This window comes from Mus pahari, chromosome 1 (genome assembly GCF_900095145.1).
Source record: "Mus pahari chromosome 1, PAHARI_EIJ_v1.1, whole genome shotgun sequence".
NCBI classification, from domain to species: domain Eukaryota; kingdom Metazoa; phylum Chordata; class Mammalia; order Rodentia; family Muridae; genus Mus; species Mus pahari.
In genome coordinates this window covers 122,855,918-122,872,581 of record NC_034590.1, presented here as the reverse complement: position 1 = coordinate 122,872,581, position 16,664 = coordinate 122,855,918, and the positions used below count along the sequence as shown (strand labels likewise).

The window sequence follows — 16,664 nt, the reverse complement described above, 5'->3', positions numbered from 1 at the left end:
AGGCGCAGTTCCTAAGCAGTGATTTCCAAGCCCCACACAAATAGCAAGGTTTTCACAGGATGATGTGTGAATGTGGGAGCGCAGAGGCAGAGGGGAGTCAGCAGCCCGCACAGCAGCCGTGGCAAGCCGGTGAGTACCCCCATTGTCCTTCCAGAAAGACCACCCAGGGAACATAACCAGCGAAGAGGCAGGGGTTTGTGGAGGCCCCCAGGGTGAGAAAAGGAGTCACTGAAGGGAACCCACCTGGTATAAGATTGGGAAGTAAGATCCCAGGGCCGCCCACTCCAGCTCAGGGCAACAAGAGACTCACTGCATAGTGAAGGAGGACAAAAGAAGGCTGTCTGTCCTCTCTCCTCAAAGCCAAGACCAAAGATCACTCGGGTACCTGTCAGGGACCCCAGGGAGACAGTCACCCTCCCAAGAAGAGGAGACTCCCTTCCTCCAGAAGCCAGCTCAGGCTAGATGTCCAACCTAGTCAGGCGATTCCATCCATGCACAGGTGTTCTGACTGTCCCCTCTCTAATGAGAGGAGAAGAAGATGACCAGGGTCACTGCCAGAAAAGTCTTCCCAACAAATACTGTGTCATTTGCAGATGGGAAGTATTAGTTGAGGAAAGGAATTGGCTGTCCCTGCTGTTCAGCTTCAGGGGGGCAGGGAGGCAAAGGGGTTGATAGAAGGCCATGGGTTATGTGAGGTCCAACCTGGGGATAGGAGAAAACACCTGGGAGATCAGCCTCCCCGTGGCGTGTTTACATCTGGTGGGACAGTTTGCATCACTTCTGGGACAGTGGGGCGGGCCTGGGCTGTCCTGGAAATGCTGAGACTAGAGACAAGATGCCTGGTGCCACCGACGAGACTTAAATAGATACAAGTTCTTGCCTAGTTTGAGAAATGGCTGCAGACCCAGGATGTATGTATAGGAAACCTTTAGAAGCCTAAAACACCTCACCCTACCACTACTACACAGCCACTTTATGATATTCGGAGAAACTGAGGCCCAGAGAGATTAGGCAGTTTGCCCACAAACACTCAGCTATTTCATCTCACCAGATAGTAATGTGGATTCTTACTAGGCTGAATGCAGTGTCTGTGACTCAGCTACAAGCCAAGCTGCCAAGTCCCAGATGTGTTGCCATATATCTCATCCCAGAATCCCCACCCCTTAGAGTCAGCCCCTTCCAGCTGCCAACACCTCTTCCAAAAGCAACTCCAATGGGGGAAATAAGCAAAGCTGCTTTGGGACCTGGGTGGGAGAGGAGGCTCTCTGGAGGTGCTCCGAGACATGTGCTAGCTGCCCAAGGGTGCTCCAGCTAGCATGCTGGGGCAGCCCATGACTGTAGATGCCCATGCCACTGAAGCTGTTAACAGCTGAAGCACCGAAGGACTGAGGCTTCCTCTGTACCAAGCATGGGGCCAGATGTTGGTAGCTGGGCACTATTCTCTTTCTGGAGTTTTAGGGGCTTTGCTGTGTGTGTGTGTGTGTGTGTGTGTGTGTGTGTGTGTGTGTGTGTGTGTGTGTGATTTTAATCAAGTCTAAGGTGGATCTGTAAAGTTATTTTCAATTTGAATATTGGTTCTATTTTATAGGGTATAAATCAAATGTTATATTCTATGATGCAAATAGCTATTCCTAAGTAAAACTGCTTACATTAATTTGTAAAAATTCACAGCGATTATAGCAAGGTGACACTTAAGCAGTCTGTGGCTTTTCCAGTCACCCTCAGGCCAAACAGCAGCAATTTAGTAACTAGCAACTAGCCTGCCTGGTCTTGAGCTATGTCATATCTTGACCCGGGGCTGCTCCTCAGCTCGGGTTCAGCAGATACAAAGGGTGTTTGCTGCCTTTAATCTTTTCCCATGCTGTTTCTTGCTCTCCCCGCTGCACATGCACAGTGGCTGGCCAGAGTGGCATCCCCAAGACTGGGCAGTGGACAAGGAGGAGAAAGAGGCTAGGGGCCATGTGCCTGCTGGGTGCTTTGTGAGCTGGTAGACACTTCTCTAAAGGGGTGTCTCTACAGAGACACATCTCATTGCAGGGCACTCTCTCCCGTGTCCCTCTCATTGCAGAAGAACTTCCCCTAACCTGGGAATCTGCAGACCCAATGAAAAGAGCCACATGTGACTTTCTCCTAGGACAAGCTGCTCAGAGCCAGCCTCTCTGCCATGGCAAAAGATAACCAGAGATATGTTCCCCTCCTCCCTGTACTGTGTCAAACCTACTTTTAACCTTACTTGCAACTGTAAGAGAGAGGGTATTAAAAAAAAAAAAAAGACACCTTACATCTTCTCAGCCACCTGCCTTTTGCAAGTCCCCTGACACCCTTGGTGACATCACTCACTTCAGAGTCTGGTCTCAGCTGACAGTTCAGCCTTAACGTTTCCGACCAACACATCAGCCTTCCAGGCCTGTGACCTGCTCCACTCCCCTACCCATTCCACAAAGTGACTCCCACTGCACCTCCTTCCCAGGGCTGCTCTAGAGTCTGTAGGAGAGCTCTTTATAAACTGTAAAGGGCTTTTCCATGAAGGGCTGTTAGTACCCATGGCTCATTCAGCAGTTGATAATCAGCACAGCCTCCCTAGATGCCCTGAGTGTCCAGGCAGTTGTTCCCTTCTGGCAGGGTGCAGTGACTTCCTTCCTTCTGTCCCTATGCATACATGAGTGGTAGGTATACCCCGGCTGATTGTTCGTAAGAAAGATGGGAGCACAGAGATGGAGTCACCTGGAATACAACAGATTCGTTAGTCTCTGGCTTCTGGTGGAGCTGAGGGCAGAGGAGAGTGTGAATCTCAGGACGTATTCCTGCTAGGGTTTGCCACTTACCCCACCGAGGGTGCAAAGCCTATTTCTGTAGGTGTTTCTCTTCCCCTGAGAATCACGGGGGTCTGTGTGTGATCATGTTTCTCACCACCAGCCTGGGAGAGATGCTGTTAATGACGCAAGTGGTCCCTGCTGGGTGTCTTGAGTCCAGTGGGAGCCCAGAGAGTCCTTTTAACCTCAGAAAATATTCCTAGTGCCCATATGATCCATCATGGTCCTCAGACATGATCTTCACCTGTTCATGGTGAAATGGCAACTGTGAAAGCAAATGTGTCCTTTTAGCCTAAAATTCTACCTTTTCTGACTCCGGGGAGCTTAAACTATCCTTAGTAGTTTTTTTAAACCGCCTTACTTGCGGAAGCACTGTTGTGCCAGGCTAGTTCAGCCCCCTTTGGTTTTTAATGTGATCACCTGTGAATGTCAAGCCTATCTGAACTATTGTTCCAAGGAAGAAAGTATAACAACGGGTCCCCCTCACTCTGACAAAACAAGGGTTCAGGCCCAGGAGTGGGTGAATTCTCCAAAGTCAGCACCATCCCCACTGGAAGTGGGAATTCTGGGGTCTATCACAGTGAAGCCACTGAGGTGCTATGTGACTTCAAGGGAGGCATTTACCCTCTCTGCTTTGCTAACCTGAATTGTACATATTTCCTGCTCCTTCCTATACTCTTGACTCCTGGAGGACATAGTGCCTTACATACATTTCTCCATTTAAGGAGGATGTAATGGTCAGGAGAAGCTAGAGTGTGCTTCAGGAACACATAGCTTAGTGTCGGTGTATGTGTGCATATGTACGTATATATGCAATGTGAATGCATGTGAGTACATGAACACATGTGGACACATACATATAGAGGCCAGAGGAAAACCTCAGGAGTCATTCCTCAGGCACCACCCACCTTGTTTTGTCATGTCTCTCACTGGCCTGCATCTAGCCAGTTTGGCCAGACTGGCTGGCCATGGAGCCCTAGGGATCTGCCTCGATTTGTCTCCTCAGTACTGGGATTCAAAGAACTCCACCATGCTCAGCGTTTTTATGTGGGATCTGGGCATTGAACTTGGGTTTTCATGGCCTGTAAACACTTTACCAACTCGGCTATGCCCCGTTGCCATCTTAGTGCCATAAGACAGCAGAGGATGGTCTCTTCCTGCTACTTCACAGCTCTTAAGACTTTCCTCACTTGGGAACTCAAGCACATAGAGTGGCCTCTATCTGGAAGATGCCTAGGTACTGTGACAAAGGGGAAAGTCTATCCATCATGCCCAGGACTGGTCACTAAACTCCTAGCTCAGAAGTTGTGAATTTACTGTCACTCAAGAGATTTTAACCAAAGCAAGTCACAGGACCACACCAAACGCCAGGGCACCCAGAATACAATAGCTAGAACAAATGGTCAAATGACAGAGACTGTCCCTGGAGGCAGCAGTGACAGTCAGGTGCAGGCTGGGACACAGACAGACTTAAATTTGAGTCTTTCCCCTCAAGTTTACTAGCTGAGTCGCCTTAAGCACATCCCCTCTCTGCTGCAAGCCCGGCAACACATCTAGATGATAAACCGTGGAAATTATGAGGTCACCGGGAAAGTGAGAGGCAATGTATCAAAAGTATCCTATCCTCAGGATAAGGTCAGCAAACACTGCTAATCCCATAACCTGGGGCAGGGTGGAGCTGTGCCCTGTGACTAGTTCAGCAAGTTTCAAAGGTCAGTGAGGACCTAGGACTGCTAACCACACTGCTTTGAAACAAATGTACCATAGTCCTTTGCCAGTTTCTAAGAAGAGCCTGGTCCATTTTGACTTCTGATCCTCACTGCCAGCCTCTGAGATGAGAGGGGCAGCTATGCTAGCTACAACAAATGCCTGAGATGATCTACGTAAAGAGAGAACAGGTTTGCTTCTGGCCCAGTCCAGGTTTAAAGACGTATTTATTATTATATGTAAGTACACTGTAGCTGTCTTCATACACACCAGAAGAGGGAGTCAGATCTCATTACAGATGGTTGTGAGCCACCATATGATTGCTGGGATTTGAACTCAGGACCTCTGGAAGAGCAGTCAGTGCTCTTAACCGCTGAGCCATCTCTCCAGCCCCCAGTCCAGGTTTGGTTGCCTATGTGAGACTGTGGTAGGACATGATAGCTAGAGTGTGTAACTAGTAAGCAAAGAAGAAGCCCTGTCCCCAAATCCCCTCCAAGGACCATCCTCTAGCCTCTAGCCCCTGCAAGTTCATTGTGGCTCACGTGCCTGAAGTCTTGGACTCAGGCTGATGACACTGTTTGGGAAAGGTGTGGGAGCCTTAGGAGGCAGAGCCTCTCTGGAGAAAGTGGCTCACTGGAGCCAGGGCTCGAGGTTTCATAGGCTCGCCCTACATCCCCCCACTCTGGATGCTTCCCCGATACAGATGTAGTGCAACCTGCCACCTCACTCCTGCCTGACAGGATGTACTCACTCAGTCTCCGACATGATGGATGGACAGTGTTCCCTTGAGCGCTAAGTCAAAATAACCCAATTTGCTTTCACATGCTTGTTTAGGGTATTTGGTCACAGGAATAAGAAAAGTAATACAAGGTTCTGTCACCTGTCAGTCATAGCATCCTGAGTCTATCAAGCCTTTGTCTAACATCTGGGCCTTTGAAGGACATTCAAGACCCAAACTCTAGCCAAAGCCATCATAGCCATATTTACCTTCACTNTATAGAAATACCTGGAAGCTCAATTTATTTTCCCTCTTACTCCAAATTGTAGAAATTAGTGTGATTGACATCTAAAGCAACAAGGAAATTCCAGTCAACATGTACTATGNTCCAGGTAGTGTTCTGGGGTTGAACTTGGAAAACTCCAGCCAACCAACTAGATCCAAGCCATCTGTCCATGTCAATAAAGCTTTATTGAAACACAGTCCCACCTTTTATGTATGCATTCATTGCCTGTGTCTAGTTCACTCTATGAGAGGCATCTCCTACTTAAAACAGAAACTACTTGATCAAAGCCCAAAACCTTTGCTAGCTGAGTCTCTGTAGGGAAGGTTTGCCAGTGCTATCTTAAGCAGTACTCATGTCTGCTAATCATTTAGCAGAATCATTTCAGTGTGAAGGCCTGGAAACCAGGGCCCCAACTGAGCTCCACCATGTGGAGAGTAATAGCACCATTCCTAGATGCTCTTGATATCACATGTTGCCACCCACCTTTGGCTGGAAGAAACATTAGAAAGTCCTTAAAGATATCAAATGACTTCTGCCACCCTTTGCATGGGATTGTCGTTCAATAACACTATTTACCTGAAATATGCTCTTCTTTTGCATGTATGTGCATGCATGACTCTGTGTGCACATGTATGTGCATGTTCACATATGTGCAATTGTGTACATGTGTCCTGCAGAGTCCTGCCTCTCTGCTGGGGGTACCCAGGCATGTGCATGTACGCAGAGGCCAGAAGTGCACTCCGCATGTCACTCTTCAGGGGACACCTACTTTGTTTTTGTTTGTTTGTTTGTTTGTTTGTTTTTGTTTTTAGAGAGAATCTGGAGCTCATTGGTCTGGAGTTCACCAAGTAGGCTGGGCTGGCAGGCCAGAGAGTCCCAAGGATTCCCCTGAAGTAGGCTTACAAGTGTGAGCCCACACCCAACTTTTTCCATGGGTTTCTGGGACTCCAGCTCAGGTCGGTCCTCATGCCTATACAGCAAGCACTTTACCTGCTGAACTGCCTCCCTAACCCAGGAAGCATTTATTAATCACCTACAGTAGACGGAAAATGCTCACGTCATCAGTTTCTCCCCGGGCCTCCTCTGCCATCCCCTTGGAGGTACTCCAACCCCAGGAACCTTACTTCATTCTTTGTGGAGACTCACTGTGTGTCTCAAGGGCAGGTCCAACCGGACCCTTGTGTTTTACACTCACCAATATGAATCAGGCCCATCACAGAGCAAATACCTAGCATAAAGATGTTCATCCACTGAGGTCCCTCAAAGAACCACAGGAAATGGGCTATGTCAAGAGCCTGCTATTCCAGAAACAAAGACGGGTACGTTCGTGTTGTCCACAGTGCCAGAATTTATTGACTAACAATAAATTTCCAAACCAAGTCAGTTTCATTTGCTGCAATTTGCCAAATACTCCCGATTTTCCCTTAATAGCTGACTGCTGACTAACATGTGTATTTTTATTCTGATCTTAAGTATTAGTTTTAACTCTCAGATCACACCTTATATACCTCAGTGTGTGTGTGTGTGTGTGTGTGTGTGTGTGTGTGTGTGTGTGTGTGTGTGTATTAAAGAATAACCTCAAAAGTACAGAGATCACAGCACAGTTTAAAGAGACCTTACTAGAGGCAGAGAGCTACTAGAGACACAAACGGGCATTGCATCACTGCGTTGGTTGGATCAGATATTAAGGACTCCAGTTGGAGAGCTGAAGGAACAGGATTGCAGAGCTGAGGGGTGCTGTGGAAATGCAGGACCACAGAGAAGTGCAGGGCTGGTTCGGACAAAGACACAGACTGGCAGAATTTCAGGAGGCTACACCAGTCAGTGGAAACCAAGCTGAGCTGGAGTCAGACAGTCTGCCTGTTGGTTCCATGACACACACATTGGATGGTCAGATGCCAGGTCAATGGGGCCATCCCTACTGCGGTGCCAGGTGTCTCCTTCATAGGACCGGGTGGTACTTTTCCTCCTTAGGAGTAAATTGTTTGTGCCCTGTGGGTGGTGCTGGCAGGTGGTGGTACTTGTGCACACAGTGAGACAGTGTTATCATGACTCACTGTTGGAACTCACAGGAAGGCCAAATGCTGCCTCGCAAAGGCAGTCGTCCAGGGCAAGGCACAGCCCAATATGGAGTAACTTGGAGCAGAGCAGAGCCTGGTCCTCACAAGCTGTGTGACCTTGCAGCTGCAATGACTCATGAACACAAACCACAGTCCTACACATTTGTGTGCTGGATAGATAATGTGTTAATACTTCAGATGAAGATGCTACAACAGTTCACTGTGTAAGCTGTGGCCTTTACCAGGCCTATAATGTAACAGGCTCTAGTGGCCTTCCCCCTACGTTTTTGTCCAAAAAGTGAGGCAGGAAGAGGTGACCATCTTGCCCCTTGTCTCACAGTAACTACATGGGCCAGGGCTCAAATCCTGGCTTCTGTCATAGAGCTGTGACTTGGACTGCTGGGTTCTTCACCACATTGCTTGGAAACCAGCAAGGCAGATGGCTGTTTAATGTCATATAATCCACTAGATTAGTGACTGCAGCACCCTGGGAAGCTACCACCTGACATCTGGCTAACAGGTCAATGTTCCCTAGAGTGTTTCCCAGGCCAGCCACACCTAAGGTCTTCATAATCCTTATTTATCTTGGCTACAATAGTGGTTATTCCTTGGGTAGTCAAAGAGAGGAGGATGTTGCCCCAGGGTAGTTATGTAGCCACCGCCAACAGAAGTGGGCCTAGAGGAAGACAAGAAGGGGTTCATCCTTCCTAGTCCTTCTCTTCCCGTGATAAAATGGGACTGTAGCTAAGCTCCACCTTCCCGAGCTGTGTGCTCTTGAACCGTCACTCACCCTTTCTAGGGAAAGGAGGATGTTTAAATAGATGCTTCTCTCCAAGGTTCCACTTGGGCTGGGGATATGCCTCAGCAACGGTGATGGGCTTGCCTCACATGCAGACTGGCTTCCACGCCCAGCATCGAAATAAAAGTCCTTCCATGTAATGTAGGAGAAATCAAGATCAGAGTCAAGAGTCCAAAAAGTCTAGGAACCCACTTCGCTTCTGTAGTCTCTTCTCTTTCCCCAGCTCTCGCTGAGAATTTGGGTTCTACTGCGACCTCAGTAAGCAAGAGCTGGGAGATACACCATTTAGTCAACAGCCTTAAACATATGTGTGTCCACCACTACTGCCTTGTTATCTCCTGAGCCTTCGTCCCCCAGGCTCTCTGAACACGATGTCTGCACCTCCTGCCAGCAATGGTGTGTTCGTTGTCATCCCGCCCAGCAACGCCAGCGGCCTCCGCCCTCCTCCAGCCATTCTGCCCACCTCCATGTGCCAGCCTCCAGGGATCATGCAGTTCGAAGAGTCACCGCTGGGGGCGCAGGCGCCCAGAGCTACTCAACCACCTGATCTTAGACCAATGGAGACTTTCTTGACCGGAGAACCCAAAGCTTTAGGGGTAAGGGCAGCTTGTCATGTGACTTGAGACAAAATTGCTGGGCAGGCAGAGTGCCTCACACTCAATAGGGAGAGGTAGAGGCAGGGGATAGATGTGAGAATTCATTCATTCACTAGACAGAGAAGGATTCCCTTCCCCCTTGAAACTCACCCAATAAATCAGTAAATAAATGACCAAAACTCCAAAGAGGATTAAGAATGATGGGTGGGGGACGGCAACACTAGCAAAGACCGAAGTATCTCTCTGGGGAGCCGACACTGAGGCTAGATCTTAGTGTTAAAGCCAGCCCAGCAAGAGCGGGATGGGCAGAAGGATGGGTGAGGGGTAGGATTAGCTATCATGAAGACCAGCAAATGCCAAGTCCCTGAGGTGGGAATGGGTGTGGCTTGTCAAAGGAAGATACAGAATACAGACGTGCCTGGGATGTAATGACTAAAGGAAGGGCTGACAAGGGACGAGAATGAAATGATAGGGAAGAACCAACTCCTGTAGAGCTGAGAGTCCACAAAGTTTGGCTTCCATGCCCTCTTCCCATCTCAAACAGCCTTAGATAGTGGTCTCTAGGAAGGATAAAATGTAGATAAGATAGATGAAAGAAAGATGGTAGATGAATATGATTGATTAAGAGGATAAGAGGTGGATGCTGATAAATATGATTGGTAAATGACACATAGGATGGATAAGTAAGATAAGATAAATATATAGGTAAGACAAGTAGATGACAGAATATATATTATGTAATAGGTGGTGACTGGTAGATAAGATAGATGATAAATTTTAAGGCTTTTAAAAGTAGGTGATGGATAAATAGGCGTGTGAATTGCTTAAAAAAAAAAAAAGAGTTTGAAAGACAATGCAGCAGAACTTATCACAAGGCCACACTTCCCAGAGAGTCCCCACCCTTAGGAAAACCGTCCCGCTTCTTTGGGACACTGGTAAATAGAAGAAAGAATAGGAGGTAAAGATAAGAGGGGAACCGGAGGAAGAGGAATAAGAAGAAACCCAGGTGCAAAGTTCAGTCAGTGGAAGCAGTGTAGCCCCCAAACCCCAGGATGGGCTAAAGAAAGACAACAGGAGAAGGCAAACTAGGCATTTGGTACCAACGTGCTGAGAGTCAAGGAACCAAGGCTAAGAAAATCAGAAAAACAAATCAGAGCTGTGCTTGACAAGACCAACGCAAAGCCGTGCCCTGATGCTCCTCCTAGTCTGAGGAGAGCTGGTTCTATCTTGATTAAGGCTGGCCTCTGCCTCCTCCCAGGAGCTGTGGAAAGTCAGGTCTGCAGGACAGCAGAGGGCAGTGTGGAGCTCCCGGCCCCAAGTCAGTGGCATGAGCCTTCTCTGCTTCCCACAGACGGTGCAGATCCTGATCGGCCTCATCCACCTTGGCTTTGGCAGCGTCCTGCTTATGGTTCGCCGCGGCCACCTGGGGATGCTCTTCATCGAAGGTGGCGTCCCCTTCTGGGGAGGAGCTTGTGTGAGTGCGGGTAGCCATCCTCGGCTAAGGAGTGGCTTTGCCCAGGTCACCTCGCCCTGTCCCACTCCCGACATTTTCCTAGCCATAGCCCATCTTATGTCAGAGTTGTACTCACCCCTCACAAGACAAACATGGGAGTAATAGTTACCATTACTATTCTACCAGAAACTATGGGTGAGGAGCAAGCAGACCAGCATCCTATTCACACCTGGGCTACCTGAGTCCATACCCACCCACCAACAGAAATCCTCAGTTCCTTCTGTGGGTTCCAGTCCTGCCTGAGCTGATCCGTAGGGAGTCTCCCTATCCAATGTCCATTCTTCTGACCATACCTCACCAGAGAACCAAATCAAGGTTTCCTTGTCTGCTCCGAGGCCCAAAGAGAGGGAGTTTGCAAGGTGGCACTGCTGTCTGTGCCTTACCAAAGGTGCCAGTGCCTCTGGGAATGAGGACCCTCCAGCTACCTCCAGGAAGCACGGGCTTTCAGATGAGCTTAACAGGGTCTTCACTGAAGCTCTGCTGTGTATGACGGTGGAGTCCCTTCTGCATATCCCAGACTATCTCAGCAAGAGCTCAGAAGCCCCTGAAAGTGGAGTTCAGAGATGCCAGCATTGCTGAAACTTCACAGCTACAGCTAAATGGCTGGGAACAAGCTCTAAACCCTGCTTCTAGTGGTCCATGGTGGGCCCAAGAGGGAGGGACATGTTGGCCAGCAGGAGTCTAAAGTGGGCACTGCCTTGGGAAGAAACAAAGGTAGCACTGTTCTTTAAGATCCCTCCTGTTTCAAAATCTGTCACAAAATGTGTGCCATTCCCATGGTAGGAGGGGATAATAAACAAAAGCCTGTTTGTTGGTCTCTCAAGAGACAACAGGGTCCTGCGGCCTAGGCGGGCATATGTAGCTCCAAACTCAGTCATTATCTTAAAACTTCATAGGGCTGGGGAGAGAGTTCAGTGTGTCATGAACTTGCACGGCAAGAGTGAGGGCTTGAGTCCTTACCTCCATCAATCACCCTTGTCAAAAGCACAGCTGGGCTGGTGAGAAAGAGACTGGCAGACCTTCTCACAACTCACTGGTCAACCACCCTGACGTAATCAATGAGCCCAAGTCCACATAAGAGGTTGTATCTCAAAACCAAAGTGGGCAGCTCCTGAGGAGGAATGACACCCAAAGTTGACCTTAGCGCAGAGGCACACATGCACAAGTACAAACACACAGAGGCAGGCATACACAAGTACACACATACACACACACACACACACACACACACAGAGAGAGAGAGAGAGAGAGAGAGAGAGAGAGATGCACATTTTATGTTCTTGACACCCAACTGCTACTTGTTTAGTGAATATTAGAAGGAAATGTGAGTGTACTATGACACTTCAGTAGTATAATGTCAACGAAAATGCATGCCTAGTAAACCATGGCTTGAGGTCTCAAGACAGAGGCCTCTTTGTGTGTTTGTTTTTGTTGTTGTTGTTTTTGTTTGTTTTTTGAGACAGGGTCTCTATTTGTTGCCCTAGCTGTCCTAGAACTCACTACATAGAGCAAATGGGCCTTGAACTCACAGAGTCACTTGCCTCTGCCTCCCAAGTGCTGGGATTAAAGGCATGTGCCACCATGCCCAAGGACTGGGGCCTCTTACAGAACCACTAAGATTAGGGCTACATCCAAGATGCCTGGCCAGGATGCAGACAAGGAAGTTGATGCTCCTCTATCTGTTACCTTCTTGATGGGACCTAGGTATGATGCTCCCTGCACAATGTCTCAGCCAAAACCCCACTGGGCTCTCTCTTCCCCACACAGTTTATCATCTCTGGGTCCCTCTCCGTAGCAGCTGAGAGGAACCACACCAGTTGCCTGGTAAGTCTGAATGGACACAGAGAGCCAGGGTAGGGACAGTGCCCTCTCAACTGGGTGCCACTCAGGACCCCACTCCCATCTGCTCGCTCATTTGGCCCATTCAACAAGCACTCCATGGAGATTTTCTAAAGTGTCCACAGAAGGAATTTAAACATCCACATACAGAAGGAGGAGATGGGACACTTGCAAAGTGCCACCCAAGGTAGATGGTAAGAGTCTAGAGATAAAGTCTTCACAGACATTCAGAGGAGGCAGTCGCAGGAAGGGTCCCCAGGAGAATAGCCACCAAGTTGTTAAGGTGGGTGGGCCTGGGCCTGGGGAAAGACAAGTTGGGGGTTGGGAGGGAGGTGGCAGACACATGCTGCAAACATGTCCCAGGAAAGCCACTAAGAGGGTTAGACCTCCTTCCCAGAAGCTCCCAAGAAGATGGAAGAAGCAGAGAGAGCCATTAGGGCCTCTTCTTGGGGTCTCAGGAAAGGAGAAGGAAAACCCAGCCTCCTGCAGTGCTCATGGCCCCAAGCCCTTGGGCCAGGAAGGAGGATGCAGGAGACTGGGCACAGTGAGTGTCCTTTCTCCTCTTTGCCTCTTCTTGTTGCTCCTCTTCCTCCCACAGTTGAAGAGCAGTCTGGGAACCAACATCCTCAGTGCCATGGCAGCCTTCGCGGGGACAGCCATTCTTCTCATGGACTTTGGTGTCACTAACTGGGTGTGTTGGCAGATGTCTCAAGAGGCGATAAACCCAGAGAGATGAGGGCTATAGCCAGGACTAGGGAAGACCCAAGAGTCTGCAGTCCTGGGCTAGTTGCAGAGCCTGATGCTCTGGTAGACTTCATGAGTGTATTGACACCTTGACCCTACCCCACGTCCGGTGGGGAAAGCGGGGGAAGGGAGATGAGACCCCATAGCATAGAAGGAGTGGGGCCCAAGGCTGGAGCCAGGTACACATCTCTGCCTCTTGCCTAGGAAAGTTATTTTTGGTCCAGGGGTGTCTCTTTACTTTTAAACGCTCTGTTTGCCTTTATTGTGGTTTTGGGTTCTCAGGATGTGGGCAGGGGCTACCTTGCCGTGTTGACCATCTTCACCATCCTGGAGTTCTTCATCGCTGTCATTGCCACCCACTTTGGGTGCCAAGCCACCCGTGCTCAAACTAACGCAGTGAGTACTCTCATACCACGTCCAGAGCCCCTGAGGTTGCCTGTTATCTAGGAAGAGGTTACGCCTGCAGCCCCTTCCACTTCCCCTTTGTGGCTGAGCTGTGATGAGAACCTCAAGTTGTGAAATGGGACTATTCACCCCGTGGCCACAGGGGGCGCCAACACTATTGGCAGAACAGAGCCTTCTGGAATAGGAGAACAGGGTTGGGGAGGGCGAGGTGCGCAACTTGCACAGAGGTGCCCACAGACTGCCTACAGATAGACATATCAGAAAAGACAGCATATCTCAATGGAAGTTAAGCTCATTTTTCCAGGGGAAAACAGGGGGCTGGTGGAAGAGTGTGGGAAGAGGGGGTACTGATAGCACAAAGGCTTGCCTGGCAGGAAAATGCAGCCAGGAGCTGACAGGTGCCATTTAAGGTTGGAGCAGGAGGATGAACTAGATTCAAGGAGCCCAGTGAGTGGCGACTAATGTCAGAGCAGCATGTTCAGGCAAGAACTATAGAAACCCCGGGCTCAGCAGAGACCATCCAGAGAGGAAATATCAGCTCACTATCCCCTAGGGAAATGAGGTTTTGTCTACTTCAGTGTGTCCGAACCCTAGCTCATAATTGACCCTAGAAATTGTTTGCTAACATGTCAGTTACACGATGCTTTTGTGTGTGAGAGCTGCGGTTCTCAGAGTGCCCACGGGGTGGCACTATTGCAACACTCCCCGAAGACCGCAGAGCCGCCTGGAATTTGGGATATTTTTATTTTTCTTTGTTTTTTTATTTTTTTTTTTTTTCTTTGCAGTCTGTGATTTTCCTACCCAATGCCTTCGGCACGGATTTCAACATCCCCAGCCCAGCAGTCTCTCCACCCCCTGCCTATGACAACGTGGCATATATGCCCAAGGAGTCATCAGAATAGGAGATTGAAGTTCTGCAGGTTGAAGTCCAGGCTTCCCACTCTACCCACCCTCTCTTTGTCCGTTCTGAGGCAGCGGTTCCCCAGCGAGGCTCTCCAAGCCACGTGCACTGTGTCACTGAGTGAAGTGTTCCATCCGTTTCCAAATTCCTTTAGTAGTGTCTTTCCAAAAAAGGCATAAAGCTGGTGTCCAGGGTGTGTCCATCCTCATCCCTGTCACCTGACAGAGACGTCCTGTACACTCCTCTGCAGTCCTCTGCTCATCGTGGGAAATTTTGCCTTTGCAGAGGTTTCAGAGGTTTGCCTTCGAGATCATTAAGCACGGAGAACTCAGAATGTTTCAGAATAGAATGGCATTTCAGAGGCTCGGAGCTCTGGCCCTACCACACAGCAAGACCTGACCTCCAGGCTCCTAACTCCCAAGTCCAGCTCTGTCCTTTGTCACCTGCTGTTACATCTTTGGGTTTTCATTTTCCCACCCGGAACTAAAGTGCTAAACCACACCACATAAGACTAATCTAGCACCTCTTGGCTAAGCCCTGCATTTCTCTTCTCCACCCCAGAACCTCCTTCTCCTTATTTGTGACAGAAGATTGGTATTGACTCTGGCTCTGCCCACCTACTAGGACAGGAGGCTGCAGAGGAGACTGAACCACTCCATACGCCCCCGACCCTGCCTGAAAAGCAGGCATGCCCCTGAGAGTTACCATGGGAACAGGCTGGGACCCCATAGGAATAAGAAGACACCTCCAGTCCAGTGTTCACAGGCCCTGACATATGGCTTGTATCATCTATACTTCGGAGAAAAATAAACAGCGTGGCTTAGATTTTAGGCTGGTCTCAATGTGGTGGCATTTGCTTTTTAAGCTTGGGGTCTTCTGAGGGCTGCCCATGGTTAATCGGAGGTTCAGGTAAGTACCCCCATTAAGAGCAGGCAGGATATGGTAACTTCTTACAGTTAGGGGCCTCTCCATGCCTTGACTTGAATGATGACCACATGGGTAATTGCATATGTGAAAAATCAACTTGTGTGGAGACAGGGGAGAGGACTCTGTGGTTAAGAAACCTGAGTCTCTGTGCTCAGCAGGCAAGTGAGAAGCTGGGCACAGTGACACGGGTCTGTAATCCCAGTACTGGAGAGGCACAGAGTGGAGGAACCCATGGGCTTGCATGGCCAACGAATCTATCTGAATCAGTGAGTTCCAGGTTCCATGAGAGACCTGGGGTTGAAAGTTAAGATGGGCAAGTACCAGAACAAAGGAAGCCTTCAGAGGCCTGAACTCAGCATGTCATACTTCCCCACCAATACAGTCAGCATGTGCATGGAAGATAACTCTAATGAAGTTCCACAACACATGTAACTTACATACTTGCTTGCCAAGTGCTGACATGAATCATGAGTAGGCTTTAACAAATACTAATGAATTCAAGTCGTGCTGACTGTGTGCACGTCGAAGTCGCACCAAATTATAAATAAACAGCTTACCCAGCCTCCCACCTCAGTCTGGTTCAGATGCCAGTTTTCTAACCATCTAGATCGTCATTACATCATTAGCTTCGTGCCTTTCCCGGTGTTCTGTGATGTCATCTCCCATGATTCTTTTCCAACCTCTTCATATCTCGGTAGGTTACTCAGAACCCACAATCACCACAACCAAGTTTATGCTGAGGCAGATAGGAATAAGAGATCTCACAGTACCATCTGGTAACAGGCATTTCTGCTTCAGGACAATGAGCTAAGGTTCTGGGTAAAAATCTGAGAGAAAACCTAGTCCAAATAATGGCAGATGTTTCTTCAATAATTTCTGTTGGCGAATCATGGCTTGCCTAACCTCACAGAGCTCTGTTTCTACAAAGGATGAAGCAGCGATCTATTATCAAATACCCAAGGGTTCTAACTTTAAAAATAGAGGAGAGATATTTATTTACCTCACTGTTCTGGAGATTGAAGGGCAAAAGTTCACGTACGGTGGTGGCCTTCTGGCAGAGTCTAAAGGTGGCACAAAGCATTACTCAACAAAAGACAGAAAGATCATGCGTGCAAGTCTGGTTTATTTCTGTTTCTGATAAAGTACTAGGATTCATTTATGGGCCCTTATCCTGAAAGCCTTCTAACCCTAATCACACCCCAAGGCTACCTACCCCTCAGTTGTCATCAGATCGAGTTTCTGGTAGATGACAAAGAGGGTGGTATTTCAGCGGGAGAACTGTAGGGAGCGCTCTCACTACTCCCAGGGGCTCTTAATTAGCTCCCTATTTGGTCATTCCACAGTTGTTGAGACTAT

General features: G+C 48.8%; 1 protein-coding gene across 2 annotated transcripts; it reads left to right on the top strand.

Annotated features, from left to right (window-relative positions):
- Ms4a15 (membrane spanning 4-domains A15) lies at nt 1-15,195 on the top strand. Of its 2 annotated transcripts, none has more exons than XM_021219548.2 (7): nt 1-129; nt 8,741-8,979; nt 10,331-10,453; nt 12,260-12,316; nt 12,930-13,022; nt 13,358-13,471; nt 14,266-15,195. In XM_021219548.2, exons 1-7 carry the CDS (start codon nt 60-62, stop codon nt 14,380-14,382), a joined length of 813 nt encoding a protein of 270 aa, XP_021075207.1. In that variant the 5' UTR covers nt 1-59; the 3' UTR covers nt 14,383-15,195. The 2 variants fall into 2 exon arrangements, with proteins under 2 accessions (XP_021075207.1, XP_021075215.1); XM_021219556.2 differs by having other exon boundaries at nt 71-129; nt 8,805-8,979.
- Nucleotides 15,196-16,664: the final 1,469 nt, after the last annotated feature.

Bases quoted from the DNA above. Each gene is read 5' to 3' on its own strand.
- Ms4a15 (XM_021219548.2), top strand. From the start codon at position 60: ATGATGTGTGAATGTGGGAGCGCAGAGGCAGAGGGGAGTCAGCAGCCC. The intron at 12,317-12,929 runs GTAAGTCTGAAT...TTCCTCCCACAG, and splicing joins GGAACCACACCAGTTGCCTG to TTGAAGAGCAGTCTGGGAAC. The intron at 13,023-13,357 runs GTGTGTTGGCAG...TTGGGTTCTCAG, and splicing joins ACTTTGGTGTCACTAACTGG to GATGTGGGCAGGGGCTACCT.